We start from the raw sequence: 16,076 nt of genomic DNA, 5'->3' as shown, positions 1-16,076 counted from the left end.
AACTCTTTTGGAAAATTCTTCTCCTTAAGCATGGACCTTGTCATGTCAATGATGGTTCGATTCTCTCTTTCGGCTATCCCATTTTGCTGTGGGGTATAGGCAGCAGTAAGTTGATGCCTAATTCCTTGCTCCTTGCAGTATGCTTGGAAAGCATTGGAGGTGTACTCTCTACCTCTATCTGATCTCACAGCCACAAGCTTGTGGTTACTTTCAACCTCTGTGAGTGCCTTGAACTCCTTGAAAATTTTTAGGGCAGCTGACTTCTCCTTGAGAAAATAGACCCAAGTCTTTCTACTGAAATCATCAATGAAGGTAATAAAATACCTATTACCTCCATAAGACATGGGATCCAATGGACCACATATATCTATGTGCACCAACTGCAGTGGTGCCTTTGCTCTCCATGTATCACCAACAGGGAACGATAGTCGTGCTTGCTTGCCAAGCACACAACCTTCACATACTTGGCGTGTGGCTTCAATTTGGGGTAGACCACGAACCATTCCTCCACTTGACAGCAACTTTAGGCCATTGAAATGAAGATGGCCAAATCGAAGATGCCATTTCCATGACTCATCTTCCATTACACCGATGTTGCAGCTTCCAATCTTTGTGTTCAAATTCAACGAAAACATCCGGTTCTTTGACATTCGAACACGTGCAATAAGCTTTCTCCTTGTATTCCTGAGAGTGAGAAACATATTCTCTATATGTATAATGTACCCTTTCTGGAGCAGTTGACCAATGCTCAGAATGTTGCTCTTCATACCTGGTATGTAGTAGGTATCAGAGATGTATTCTTCTCTACCATCCTTCTGGATGATCTTGATCTTCCCTTTGCCTTCAACTGGCAACTTTGAGGAGTCACCAAGACTTACAGATCCATAGGCCCCATCTTTGAGTTCGGCAAAAAAACTCCTTTCCACACATGTGATTGCTTACACCAGAGTCCAAATACCAAACATCTTGTTGGCTACTGGAATCATGGTGTGCTAGCAAGACTGTAAGTTCTTCATCAGTATTTCCACTTGATTCTGCCATGTTGACATGCTCACCATTTTTATGTGAACAGTCATTGGCATAATGTCCATATTGCTTACAGTTGTGACACCGGATATGCGCCTTTCCTCGAGTAGATCTCCACTCCTGAGACTGACCTTGATTTTGTGCATAGCCTCGACCTCTTCCTCGGGCTCGTCCTCGGCTACGGTTGGATGAACTCCCACGACGTGAGTTCCACTGCCCACGACTTCCATTTGGTTTGTCAATATTCAACTTTGACTCCAAAGCTTGCTCTAGCATTGTGGGGCTTGCATTCTTCTGAATGCGTTGCTCGTGAACTAGGAGGGATCCTAGCAATTCCTCTGTGCTCATTGTCTCCAAATCCTTCGATTCCTCAATGGCAGTCACCACATGCTCAAAGTTGGATGTGAGTGACCGAAGGATTTTCTCCACAACTCGTACTTCATCGAGTTTCTCGCCATTTCTCCTCATCTGATTTACTATCGCAATGAGCCTTGTGTGATAGTCAGAGATGCTCTCTCTTTCATTCATGTGAGCAGTTTCAAAATCTACTCGAAGTGACTGTAACCTTACTTTCTTGACTCGATCTACTCCTTTGTAGATTGTATTTGAGTGTGTCCCATACTTGCTTGCTCGTTGTTGCTTCTGCAACCTTCTCGAACGTTGAATCTTCCAAACCCTGGTATAGAAGATACAGCGCCTTTTGGTCCTTCTTTCATGAGACCTTGAGAGTGTTCGTTTGATCCGCAGTATATACGGCTTCTTGCTCGGCAGTGGGTACAACATACCCACTACTGACAACTTCCCATAGCTCCTGTGATCCAAACAATGCTTTGAATTGGATGCACCATCTTTCATAATTTTCTTTCTTCAATGTGGGAACTTGGAGTTGCACTAAGTTGGACGCCATAACTGCTGCACCTGCCAGAATGGTATTCTGGCTCTGATACCAATTGTTGGTATTCTAAAGTTTACTAACTCAATACCAAAATATGTGGGTGATAAGTTTACAAACTCTATCACACCTCTCACTTTCACTCTCAATAAAATTGGACAAAGAAATAGAGAAAGGAGGAAGCAACAAGCTTTGAAAAAACAACACTTGGACTTTGATATATGAAAAGAGAGTTTACAAACTCAATAGCTTACAAGCTGAAAATGAGAATGGGAAATGGGATTTGGATGATATGCTCTAAGGCTTAGCAAGATGGCCTATTTATACAAAAACTGAAAAAATAAACAATCCAACAATACATATAATGAATGATGGTGTTCCACATCTTTACACCCTTTCAAACACATGCAGCAACTTTGATAGTTGGCATACACATGCATTGCATCATGGCAGGTTGTAATACCTTCCTTTCGGCTAACACACAGCAGCACACTGCTGTCTTCCTGCTAGCACATCACATGGCAGCACACTTGCTGTCTTTCATCACCATTCGGCTGAATAATAAAGGAGCAATGATGATTATATCTTGCTGGAAACAATCTGTAAAGAAACTAACAGCTTGCTTTAACCATTAACAACCTGTTTTGATTTGATTTTCCAACAGTGGTGGCCATTCATAGTTCAGTTATTTGTATTTTTTTGTTATTGAACTCATGGAAATTTAAGTTCCAAATGCAGCTGATTTGTCAAACTGTAACAATCTTTTGGCCTGGTATCGGCTGTCAAAGATACATTCTTTGTTCTACACCGTCCTCCTGACGGATATATATTCCATCGTACTTGAAAATTCAGAGCTCATAACAAAGATATATGCTTTGCTGTTCCAGAATCAAAAGTGGAACTCAAGGACTAATAAACTACCCGAAGACCTAAGCGGTAACTTAACTACAGCAACAGTAAAAGAACAAACAGAATGTGGGGTGAGTGAGGGCATGAAAACCTGCTAGCCTAAAACAGATGAGTTTTCTTTTTACAGCAGCATCAGTTACTGCAGAGAGCAATCGAAAGATTCAGATTAAGGCTCCGATTCCCGGAAGAAGAGGCGGAGCAGTCTTTGTAGTTGGACATAGAGTAACACGATGAGATTGCACCACTTAAGTCACTTGAAGAAGCATTACTCTTGTGGGAGGGGGGATGGTGTAACGAGAGGGACAGTGATAATTCACATTCACCGGCTTCATCGTCGTCTTTGTCATGTGCTCTTCCTGCCTCTTGTTTGGTGGTAACCTGGGGGAAGGACAATTAATTAAACACCATGTCAGTAGGTCACATTTGATTTTCAAAGAGATGCAGCAATGCTACATGAAAATGATTCAATGAGACAATGTCTAACTGGGAACGGAAATGACTTACATACACCTCTTAAGATGCTAGCAAATATTACATGTCGTATGTTTTACTTTTCTCATATTAGTCTGAGGTAACATTGTAGCGTCCACACAAGTCTCTCTCGCTCTAAATGGTTAAAAGGACGTTTTAATAATTTGAATTTACTGTTTAAGAGAGAGGAGGGGACCTGTATCTATACGAATCAGAATTGGACCACAGAATGTAAGAGTTTTTGCAGGCAAAACCAAGGACTTGTCCAACAACTTTTTTAGAATGTAGTTCATGTAAACGACAAGGCATGAGGAAGAGGTGGACCTCGAAATTAAATAGAGCAGTATGGGATCATATATTTTCAAGGCCAAACCACCGTTTGTTTTGTAAATGCTGCACCCCAACCACCTTTTCCATCATTAAACAAGGAAGAAGAACGAATTGCACAACAAAAAAATAAACCAGAGATTTTAATTGACGAATTGTGATTCGTTATGTATATTAGCTAGATTTAAAAACCAAAAATTATTTTCGCACACTCATTTTCTCCATTTGCACCCCTCGATTTTTCTTTGTCTATTCAATTTCATGGCAATAAATAAACCGGAGAATTTCCATAAAATAAAGAAGGGGACTAGTCTGCTGTCTACTGAACACTTTCAAAAAGTAGAGAACTGTTTAGGCAAAGAGGTGACGCAGGTTGACTTAAAATAAATCATGCACATTATTCCATCCATGCCCCCTCCCAGCCTCTCTGTGGTCATAACTGGGCATGTCTGGATTTCCTGGTTGAAACCAGAAAACCAAATAACAGCATTGCAATCAACTTAGTCATTTAAAAATCAAAATATTGAAATGCAGCAGGAAGAGAGAGAGAGAGAGAGAGAGAGAGAGAGAGAGAACCTTCAAGAACTCATACTCTGGCAAAGCAAATTTGAAGGCTGAAGGGTGAGGATCCTCCTTTATTCCCAATGCCAGCACATAATCATCAAAAGAGTACGGATTTGAGACTCTCTCATATATTCCTCCTTGGCTGCATAGCATCTGCTGCTGCGGCTGCGAATTCTCTGATATGTTTGAACTCATCGTCTCCGTTCTTGCTGATGGGTAAATAAATAAATAAATAAAATAATCAAAAAGAAGAATAAGTATCAAGGAACAAGAAAGCAACTTTCAGATAAAAGCAAAGACATCTCATGCAGTTCCTTTTTGTTTGTTTCTGATCACACGATTCACGCCATCTTTATTTTGGGATTTTCAAATACGTTCCGCGAAATTCTACACATTGAGATTTTTCGACTCTTGTTTAGCAGTTCAATGATCAAGATCTAACGTCCAAAACTACCAATATATAAAATATAAGGGAACATAAGTATTTTTCGCTTTAATATACTTTTTTGACATTTGATCAAAACAAAAAATCTTTACCCCAAAAAGAAACCAAAGATAAAGATGGAAAAATAAAAGATAGTGGATATATAGCTGTGCCGGCAGAGTACAAATTGGTAGTTGGTGGTGCAGGTGCAGGTGCAGCCTAACCTTTTTGAACGGCGGGGGTTGCAGATGACCTGGGAATCGGAATCGGATTCTCTCGTGGTTTGGAAGATGGGTAAAAGCTCAAACCATTTACTTCTTCAACACACCCATCATCCTCGGCCTCTTCAAACGAATGTAGTTTTCTTGTTTGCACCCTAGCTGTAATTTTATAAAATAAAATATCAAAAAAATGTTAGACATAAACCCAAAAGAGAGAGAATGCGTTCTTTAGGACAATGTTTCAGGCTTCATGAGAAGTGCCAATACTAGAAGATCGTAAAGAAGAAATGTTCACTTTTGGTGTGACCTGTTTGGGGCATCAACTAAAAGTAGACTACAAACAATAAATATGTATTATTAAAGGGGGGAATATATAATCAATGAGGTGATGGTGCAGTTGCAGCTGAGTCCTCATATTTCATAAATTTATTCCATCGAGGGAGTTCATAACTCTGCAACCCTAGCTCCGGACACAACCCTTTACTGGAAAACTAATGGACAGTCGAGAAACATACATGAGAATATAAAAAGATGAAAACTTTGACAAGAAATCGGCCAAAATAAATTATGGGCATGTACAAAGATGAAAACTTTTAAAATAAATCGGCCGACAAAAAGTAAGGGTATGCGAAAAGATGAAAACTTTACAATAAATCGGCAAAAATAAATCGATGGATATTTACCTTGTCTTCTAATCGGTTCGCCTTTCATGCTTCTATACATCTGATGATTAGAAGAAGGAGAAGGGAAGCAAATTAATAAAAAGAAAGGAAGAAAAGTGTGAAAGCAAATGAATTTTTAACCTATTAGACAAACAAAAGCACTTTAGAAGAACTGGAGAAAAAAGCAAAAAGACCTGGAGATGGCTTTTAACATGAGAAATGGTGATCCCCTTGACATCCATCAACTGAAGAACAAGTTTTGGAGTAGCCTCTGCGCGAGAAAATAAAGAAAAAATTAAATAAAAACAATAAAATTTTCTATAAAAGAAACAAAAATAGAAGGTGGGGTTTCGTAATTGCTCACTTTTATGGCCTCCGAGCCTTTCAATGGCCTGAAGAAAGCAGCGATGAAGTTCAGGAGTCCATCTCAAACGGGGCACCTTGGATCTCACATACTGCCTAACAGCGCAGTTCCTTGCACTGCAACTACTTGTAGTCATTTTTTTTTTTCCTCAAATTTGCTTCTATTGCCTTCAAAAGTCCAAACGTTCCCAGCCACCTGGGTCTTTCCCAAATCCCTTGAAAAAACTCCTTGAAACCTTCACACCCTCAGGATCGGCGTCGAGACCAGAACGAAACGGCGTCGTTCCGGGTTGGTCTTCTCTTTAAAAAGTTCAAAGCCGTTGAAAGTGTGTGTGTGTTGGTCACAGCAGAGACTGAGAGGGCATTTAAAAAGAAAAGGACTTTAAAGCCAATATCTCAGAGAGGAGAGAGAGAGAGAGAAGAGAGAGAGAGAGATCACGAGAAAAAGATAAGACGAGCTGGGAAGCTCTGTAAATTCCTTAAAGAGTCTGATAATGCCTATTTGCTATTGCTACAATTGCTAGTATTTCCCTAGCCTGCCTCCCCTGCTAATCCTTCCAGTACTATTCTATCCATTACCCAGGACCCCCTTCTCTCTCTCTCTCCTGCTGCTTCTGCTGCTGCCTGCGCCTTCTGTTTATTTCTTGCAAACCTTGCACCCACTGGCACCCAAAATATTAATAATAAACTTATAGAATCGAAAAATACAGAAAATTCTCTCTCTCTCTCTCTCTCTCTAAAAACGCATCACACTCACTCACGAGCTTCTGAAATTCTGATGGATCTTTATTTTAAAGTTTATTTTTACCCATCTTCTTCTCTCTAATTATTACCCCTATACAAATAGGGAGGATGTGCTACAACTGCTTCGCTTTGACCTTTTTCTTTCTCTCTCTTCTTTCTCTCTCATGAATTCTATGGTTCTGATCATATACGCCAACGTCGTCATGATACAAAAAGCCCCGCCATGAAATTATTATTTTCATTTACCCGACCCAAATAACAAAAAGAAGAAAATAAATCATTGTTTATTTGTCTTTCTCTCTAATATTTCTGTCCTTTTGTATTCCCCTCGACACTCGACAGTCTCTTTTTATTTTCCGAAGTCAAATATTTAGAAACTATATCACGTGTACGGGATAGAAAAAAACTGAAAAGTATTCAGATACATGAAAAACTTTTTTGCCCTAAACATGCACATGCGAAGGAATAAGGAACTTAAGTCCAAAGTACTGGGATCAGTTATTATGTTATTTGTTGTCTTTGGCGAGGGCAGGGGCGATCCTTGCGAAACATCTCTCTTCGGGATGGCCAAGCTCCCTTAAACCCTAAACCAACTAACGAAGTACAAATTTTGCATGCCTTCCATGATAAAATAGAAAGTAAAAATTGGTTTATTTCTCTTCACAATTTTCTTTTTTTCATGAAATAAATTATTTTACAATTTTGCTTTGGAATGACACACTTACTGTGATCTGAATAAAGATACATTTTGATACGACTTTCTAATTCAAAAAGCTTTAGTATCGTATAAAACAACATGAATTAGTTGAGACTCATAATGTAAAAGTTACTATGCTTATGTAAAATAAGCATCATATATGACGTGGTTGAATATCTCTATCTACAATTTTTTTTTTCTTGCGAGTAGCCTAACCTCTTTGTACAACATTATTGAATGTCTTCCTTCCTTTTTTTTCGTTTAAAAAAAATTCAGAGGGAGATTTGGCTACTCTCACCACCAACACTAGGATATGCCCACAACTTTAATTTGAAAGGACTTACGCGTGACACCTAACTGTTAGCTGTCACCGATATGGATTTACATCTGAATTAAAGATCACGCACCAATAAAACGGCTAATAGCAGAGATTAAACTTGGATTAGAGATTAACAGCAAGCGTGTCCTTACCAACTGGACCAACCAGGACCGTAAACGTCCTCCTTCCCTTTGTTTTTCTTTTGATTGCCATGGTCGAAGAGGAATATGCTTTGTGATATGGGTAAGTTGAAATCAATGATTGAATTGAAGTAAATGAACCGACTTGAAATTTTGAATCAATAATATACAATGCTAGGTCCCCTCTTTTAAATGGGTTGGCAGCATTCAACGAGACAGCATAAAAATATGTATGTCCCTTTATAAAATGAAAAAATAAAAAATAAACTAAAATACTCAGCATGGCAATTGGAATGGCATGATGGCAATTTATTAATTTGGTTCATGGTTGGAGGGTAAAATTCCATTTAAGTTCATTAGTGGTTAAATCAATGAGGATTAATACATAACACAAATGAAAATATTTTAGGTCTGGCATCTGAATCACGTGGCCGTGTGTACTTTAGACACAAAATTCCCTATAGCTCACCACCTCTTGTTTTGAGACCAACAATTACCACATGTAATGACCGCACTCCCCTCTCACACCACTCCCATGACCTAGCACTCCGGATTTCTCACACAAGAATCTCTTCAATTTGAAGGGGTTATGGTTGGTCACTTGAAAGGTATAGGACAAAGTACCCTAACCATTTTTCAATGTGTCTGCAGCTACAGAGGTCGAGCCATATATAGTTATTATTTAAATGGTAAATTAATGTTATGACATTATTATTAGTATTCAGCTTCCTGCGTTTAGGCATTATAGAGAATACAGTAACAGAGGTAAAGAGAGATGAGTACACACATATATATATATATATATATATATATATATATATATGTTTGATTTGAGTTTTTTTTTTTTTATCACTTTAGGTTTGCCTGCATGCCGAGAGACCCTTCATGCCCTTCATACTCTTTATTACTACTGTGTTTCCTCTTGTATTAGCTGTTGCATCCGCTGATGAGGACTTTATGTCGAAATCCAAACATTGTAAAGTCAACCAGATCATGCCAGGAAGGCAAAAGAAGAAGGTATGCATACGTACCCCAAACCTAGTGAAATCTGCACCGTCCACCGTACTTTTTTTAACGTGAGAAATACGGATGTCGATGAAGAATCAAGGGTTGCGATTGCGAGAAAGGACAATACATCGAGTGTGGATGATGAGTTAATTTTCTGTACATGGAATCGAATCAAATTTCACGCATGGGAGAAGGAAGAAGAAGCAGGTGGTTTTCTAAGGTCAAGCTTCAGTCATACATCAGTGTCATATTCTCCTTCAAACCTCTAGGTGTGTGCAGCCATAGCTAGCAAAGGCCTAGTTTTATGATAATTATGGTAGTACTTTATTGACAGATTTTATGGTATTAATCCTAATTTTTTGGCAAGCATATGATATTAGTTAAAACAAGGTCAGATTTCTATCAGAATTTAAGAATTTTAAAAACACTTTAGTTGTTCTGATTCGGAGCTCCCGGAATTTTCAGAACCTAAATTCTAGTTGTCAAAGCTTACACAGTTAGAGCCAACAATCCTTTTTACTTTTTATATGCTTTTGAATTTTCGATCATCAAATCTAATAAATTAAAAAAAAAAATTATGACAAAAAATAGATAGTGTGTGGAAAATGAAAAAACTACTCGTTTTGTTTACCAAATATCTTTTTTCTCTGTTGCAGTAATACTCCTCAACTTTTTCTTTATTGGTATTTCTCCTCAATTTTGCAGCAACTAGCAAAGGTGCCTCATGTTCCTGTCTGACTGTAGACTACAGTTTTGTACCCCCTTTCTGTCCTAGCCGGAGTTTGAATATGATGCCTTTGGGCGTAGGGGGGTTGCGATGCGATGCACAAGGGAGGCTACCGTACTCGAGTTTTCAACGTAGGGTGGCTAAATTAGGTCTGGGAGTATGATATGCTTAAAACTTAGGAGTTAGAACAATATATTTTCTTATTCTTTTGCCCTTTTATTGTCTGGTCAGCAAAGGAATAAAGAGTAATATTCAAAAAATATAATAAACAGTTGATTTACTATCAATGAATTAAGACGAGTTAATATTTCACATCGTTCCTGTATGATTTAGGTAGTTGATGAGAACATTGTGTCCGACTGTCTGCCATCTTTCATTTAAGTTCGATCAAGATGGGAAGGAAGGCTTTGAATCCGAAACAATACAAAAAAAGTTAAGATTCCACCACAAAATCATTAGCAATATATGAATTTCTTATAAGTTTATGTAAGGTTTCTTCTGACATCAATGAGAATTTTATTCTCAATAAAACTAAAGAAGAAATTCATGTACATCAGACCATGTCACCACTTACATCATAATTGGTAGTACAAAAAAAAGGGTCGAGAAAAAATCATGATTTATATAGGGTGATGTTATTCACATACCTAACTTTACCTTTTACATACATATCTCGATTTTCGGATTCTGATCAAATTATTAAAGAAAATCAATAGAAAAAATTAACAAGAATGTGCCGAAAATAAAAACGGTGCATGCATAACCATACCTTTATATATCGATATAAAGACAAACATCACACAATATTTATTCATGTATTCGTATCAATAGGTGTCAGAATATATCAATGGAAATTCCTCTGGTCCGTTCCCGTTGATGTTATATATGTATATGAATGAATAAAAAAGAATATTTGCGTGAGACTTTGTACAATGATGAAAGATATATATGATATATAAATACACACACACACACACACACGATATTTCCAACCAAACGACAACTCTCTACGTACACGAACGTCTATAAATCTTTCTTTGTTCATCGACCTTTCTTTGTCTCAACTCTTAACGTGCGTTATGCATGTTCCTCAGACTGGAGCATTCAAATCCCTTTTCAGCAGATCCCACGGATTTCCAAAGGCAAATTAAGCTCATGAGTTTTCAAAATCAAGCTTTTAGTTTTCAGTGTTTGTTTTTTTTGTTTTAATTTTCAAACTCTCGTATCTCAGACTCTTGTCGCATCATTTCAATTGAAGAAATAAAATTAGATCATTGTATTTTTAAAGAAAAAATTAGTATCTGGTCCCTAGTTACTAATGTTCATTGACTGAAACCTTATTAGTTTTCAAATTTTGATCAAAGTCCCTAGCATTAATGCAATAATGAATTTACATGTCAGTTTCATAATTTTAAAATAAAAATTAATAATTGATTAAGAATTTTAATCTCACACCTTTATTGAACTCCTAACTAATTTTCAATTCAAAACATTTCCAAAATAATTAAAAAAAATAGAATAAGTTTGTACACCTTAATTTTTTAGAAAAAGGTTTCCAATTTTTTAATCTTATATGTACCCATTCATGTCATTTTTCAATTTTTTGATCTTAAAATGTACCAATTTGTTGTATGTAAAATGTACCATTTTTCTTGATTTGAGAATGTATCCATATCAAGTTTAATCAAAGAAATTTACTAATGTTATTAAACCTAATATCTATTATTTTTTGTGTGGTTTTGAAGAATGTACCCATATTTTGGTACAATAATTTTTTTGTTAATTTTGATTAATGTATGTAACAACCCGTCTGTAATTTTACGATTTTATTAATTTTAAAGGAGTGAATGGACGAAAATGTCCCTAAAGGCAAGATTGTTGACTTTTTTTACCGTCATTTTGAGGCCTGTATGAGTTATTATTTTACTGTATCCTCGAAGTACTCGATGATACGAACGCATAGGCGCAAGCGGAATCAAATTTGGAGCTACGATGAAAATTTTACAGAACTACGAAAATTGAGGTTGTGTTATGAAATTTGAATTTTGAGTATTTTATTATTTTAATATTTTCTGGCCGGATATTTCTAAATATTTTATAATTTTATGGCCCATGGGTCCCACTCTTCACCCTAACTCTCCTCTCCTCTCCCACCACTTGTCCTTTTCCCCTATCTCTAAGACACACTCTATCTTCTCTCTATTTTCTCCCTCACCTCACTCTTGTCCTAACTCTCTCCCTCTCCGGAAATGACATGTCACCACCACTCGGTTCCAAATTGGTATGAATGTGTTTTCCTTATTTTTAGCTTCATTTCCATATAAAGATCATCGATTTTTCTTAAGAATTGAAGAAGTTATGAACGTTTAAAGTTTACCCAATTTTCCAGCGACCTCTGCGGCTTTCATGCCATTTTTTGGCCAAACCACGACGAGGTAGCTGTCAAGAAGGGTACCAATATGTTCGTCTTATTCCGAGTTTTCCGACGAGTTACCCAGTTTCCAGTCGACCAGTCGCTTTTCAGGCCATTTTCCAACCATCTTCGACCACTTTTTGAACTACAATTAGGTGTGATTACTATCGGAAACTCCGGCTTTCCTAGTTAGAACGGATGCGCCTCGCAAGCATCTGTAGGGTTCTTTACTTTTAGATATTATATACTTATTTAGTTTCCACATATATAATTAATAAAGAATTTTCTCCTTATACCTAGATTAGACTCACGTTTATAAGAATTAGTGAAATGATAGAATTTACGAAATTATGCTAAATTCTACGGGATGCACAGGTATGCGAACTATTTTAGGACTTCAGTTATGGCCATGATCAATATTTTATTGAATAGTATTATGTCGACTAGAATTATCGATTTATTGTTGTGTGACCCTGTTTACTTTATCTGCTCATCGTGTGCAACACTGGTGTTTGTACTTGCCAGGGCCAGGGCCACGCTATACGTGTATGTTCACATCACATTGTACGCTCACTTTGGATCCATTGTTTGTGCCAGTCTTGTCCTAGGTTGCTATAGGCAATTAGGACTTGTATGTGATGTGCATAGCGCCAGTCTTCAGGTGATTGTAGTACTAGAGTGTAAATCATATTGCACCCAGTCTTGTTCATGTCAAAATATCTCTGCATGAACTTGTATGTTAGCATACGTCGATGAGCACCTGTTAGTATATGTTCGTTATTCGAGATATTGTTATTATTGGATGTCATAGGACTTAAATATGAAATATTGTGGACCGTTGCTTTTCAAAAGATTACTATTTATGGTAAGTATTTTCTTGCTATATTTAGATATATATTTGGAAACTATACTTATTTTATGTTTTCGAAAAGGTTTTTACAGAGCTTTATTTTTGTGCCGGTGGGGATTCTTGGCAAATCTTGGTATAGGTGGTTACTTTCAATGGTATAATTCTCATTTTACTTTTACTGTATTTTACTTATGCTCTGACATCACGTGCGAAATGGGTTCATTCCTGCTCACTAGTGCACTCTTGCATTTAGGCACTTTAGGTTTAAATTTATTCACATTTTCTACATCACTACACTTTATGGCATCATCACCTTCCTGGTGTAAGTCAGCACAGCTCGATTCGTAGTCTAAGTGGACATCTCGGGTCGGGGTGTGTCAATGTACCCATGTTTATACACACACACACACACAATATATATATATATATATATATATATATATATATATATATATATATATATTGGGGAGTATAATTTATATTTTAATAATTTTAATCCAAAAATTATGGATTTTTTATTTAAAATCTCATTAATACAAATAACTATAATTTTTAATTTTTATTAAAAAAATATAGTAACCTACATAAAAAATACATTATCATATTAATTTCAAGAACTTCAATCAAACATTAAAAACCAATAAGATTTCAATAAAAAAATATTAATAATTAGATACCGCATTCAAAGTGTTCCATTCTTAAAATTCAAGGAAAATAAAGGAATTGGCCAGATACAAAATAGAAAGAGCTACTATTATGTATTTGCTAGCTAATAAATTAATGTAATTTCAGCAAAAAAAAAATAAAAAATTAACGTAATAGGCAGTCTTGCTCTCTTGGTTCTTGCATGCAGATGTGGGGTTGAAAAGATTAAACGGTGGACAGAGGCGAGAAAGGATAACCGGACAAGTGCGAATATATATATATATATATATATATATATATATATATAATATTCTGTATGGTGTTTGTCTATGACAGGGCACGGTACGATAATGATGGAGAGGTCAGAGAGGAAGAAAGGAATGATGGAAATTCCTGCGCAAATGGAATGATGCATACGGCAAAAGCATGTCCAGATCCAGAGGACCAAAGCCGAACCAATTCTTTTAGATCATCTTCAATGGTTGAGCTAAAAATTAAATATTTTAGCCTGAAAAGTTTAGCTTTTAACCCAGAAATAGCTTTTTTGCTCAAACCGTTATAGTCTAAAATTTTAGCCCGAGATTATTAAAAAATGAAGTTAGGCTTTTTTTTTTTTGTTAAATTAATTTTTTTTTTAAATATGTAGACCATTGTAAATTAATTTTATAAACATTTTAATCTAAAAAAAATTTAAATTCCAATAAATATTGGGTGGAGTCCACTCGGATTTCTAGGGGGAATTTTACATTGGTTTAGCATTTAGCCCAAAATTTTCCCTTGGGTTGGAGTGGGTTTGGGGGGGGGGGAATTTTGGAAAGTAATTTGACTTTAGCCCACCATTAGAGTTGGTTTTAGGGATGTGATATCCACACACCCATTTTACTTCTCATACATTTTTTTTAATTTTCGACTATTGGATCGAATGAATGGAAGAAGATCAACGGACAAAAATTATCAATGAATGTGTGAGAAGTAAAATAAGATGCGTGAATAAGACATTCCTTCTTTTATCTTTTTTATATTTTGCTATAAGACATGAATATTATTATATCTGTACGGATTCTGAAGTTCTTGAAGCAGCAACAGTAGCAAAACAAAATGAACTTATTATATTCTCTTGTGGCTGTATTTTTCCTATCAATTTGTGTAGCAAGCATGCAGGTAAAAACCAAAGAGCAAAACCCAAAAAAACTTTCAAGACGATGGAAAACTTAAAAAAGCGGGATTGGAGAAAGACAAAAAGTGAGACTGAAGTGGGGAGCCGGCTTCGAGGACGCCGGTATATTTGGCGTACGCAGGTAAACATAAATGTGTCTTGAACAGTGTGTAATGTATGTATATATATGTGCATGTATACGCATATGGATGTCATTGTGCATGGATGCATGCATGTGAATGTGGATCTCTCCCTCCGGTAAAAATTGTAAAGGGGTAACTACCTGTGGATGTCATTGTGCATGGATGCATGTATGTGAATGTGGATCTCTCCCTCCGGTACAAATTGTAAGGGGTAACTACCTTTAGATTTCATTGTGCATTGAACCTTTAGGTTTTGAAATTGTTTAAATTTATACTTTTTTTTTGTTAACTGGAAACTTCATTACCAGGCAGACAGTCAAAACTTACAAAAGCCTACAAGAGGCAAGCAACATAAAGCATAAATATGAAACACAGGGTAGTGGAGGGGGTACAGAAGGATAAGACGCTGCAACAAATGCTAAAGCATCGTCCTTTACATTACTCATTAAAGGAAATTAAGTAGAACATAGCAAGCCGTTATTGTTGAGAACATGAACCAACGAAGATGGAGGACGGTTTGTCCATGTGAAGTCGCACATCTCCATATTTCTACTTGACGCCAAACGGTCTGCCGTCATGTTGCCAATCTTGGGATCCAAGACCAGCGGCATGCTTGAAAAGATTCCCTAATTCGCCTAATTTTGGTCAGGGAAGGGAATGCGTCCCAGCAGCCAAATTTTGAAGAGTCCCTCAAACAGTCAATACTCTCCTTTGAATCGGATTCAATAATTACCATATCCATGACCAGAGAGATGGCAAACTCGTAACCACTGAGGATTGCCAAAGCTTCAGCCGCAACCACACTCGGAGCCCTGTTTCGGTACCTCCTTGCCGCAACGAACAGTCCACCAGAATTCTGTGCAACAACTCCAGCAAACCCATCACCATTGGCAGCGGTCCAGCTTGCATCCACATTAACCTTAACAAATGGAGAGCAGGGAGGAAGCCACCGGGTCGTGGCCACATTCCATTCCGGTAGTTGGTTCACCGTGGGTCGACAAGAGGCCTCCAAGAACGAGCCAACTGACACGGAGGCAACAAGAATAACCTGCTGCGGGTATATGGCCCTCTAGTTGAATAGGAGATTACACCTGGCCTTCCAGATGTGCCAGCATGTAAAAGCAACTTAAAGGTCCCCCAAACCGAACAGTCTCCACCCATGGGCGAATTCCTCTTGAGCATTGCAGAAAGGGCAGGTTGGTGAGGGGGAGGACCTCCGTTTGTATAGATCAGCCATGGTTAGCATCTCCCGCTGTAAGGCCCGCCATTTGATCGCTCATTCTCTGTATTGATGAGTTTTTGTGTCAATATTTTTTTTTTTTACATGCAACGACAAATAAGTTAAACTCTTACATGGTTACCACAAGAACAAAGT

At 37.2% G+C, this 16,076-nt stretch overlaps 1 protein-coding gene across 3 annotated transcripts; it reads right to left on the bottom strand.

Moving 5' to 3' along the window:
* Positions 1 to 2,660: 2,660 nt before the first annotated feature.
* LOC137738030 (uncharacterized) lies at positions 2,661 to 6,788 on the bottom strand. 3 transcript variants are annotated; one of them, XM_068477632.2, is made up of 6 exons: positions 5,861 to 6,788; positions 5,691 to 5,767; positions 5,518 to 5,557; positions 4,838 to 4,993; positions 4,202 to 4,398; positions 2,661 to 3,205 (listed from the first exon to the last, which is right to left on the bottom strand). In XM_068477632.2, exons 1-6 carry the CDS (start codon positions 5,994 to 5,996, stop codon positions 2,960 to 2,962), a joined length of 852 nt encoding a protein of 283 aa, XP_068333733.2. In that variant the 5' UTR covers positions 5,997 to 6,788; the 3' UTR covers positions 2,661 to 2,959. The 3 variants fall into 3 exon arrangements, with proteins under 3 accessions (XP_068333733.2, XP_088539638.1, XP_088539639.1); XM_088683512.1 differs by having other exon boundaries at positions 2,661 to 4,083; positions 5,861 to 6,669; XM_088683513.1 differs by having other exon boundaries at positions 4,218 to 4,398; positions 5,861 to 6,669.
* Positions 6,789 to 16,076: the final 9,288 nt, after the last annotated feature.

Source organism: Pyrus communis, chromosome 13 (genome assembly GCF_041283825.1).
Source record: "Pyrus communis isolate YQ-2024b chromosome 13, ASM4128382v1, whole genome shotgun sequence".
In the NCBI taxonomy this organism is placed as follows: Eukaryota; Viridiplantae; Streptophyta; class Magnoliopsida; order Rosales; family Rosaceae; genus Pyrus; species Pyrus communis.
The sequence above is the reverse complement of the archived record's forward strand: the minus strand, read 5'-3'. Positions and strand labels throughout refer to the sequence as shown.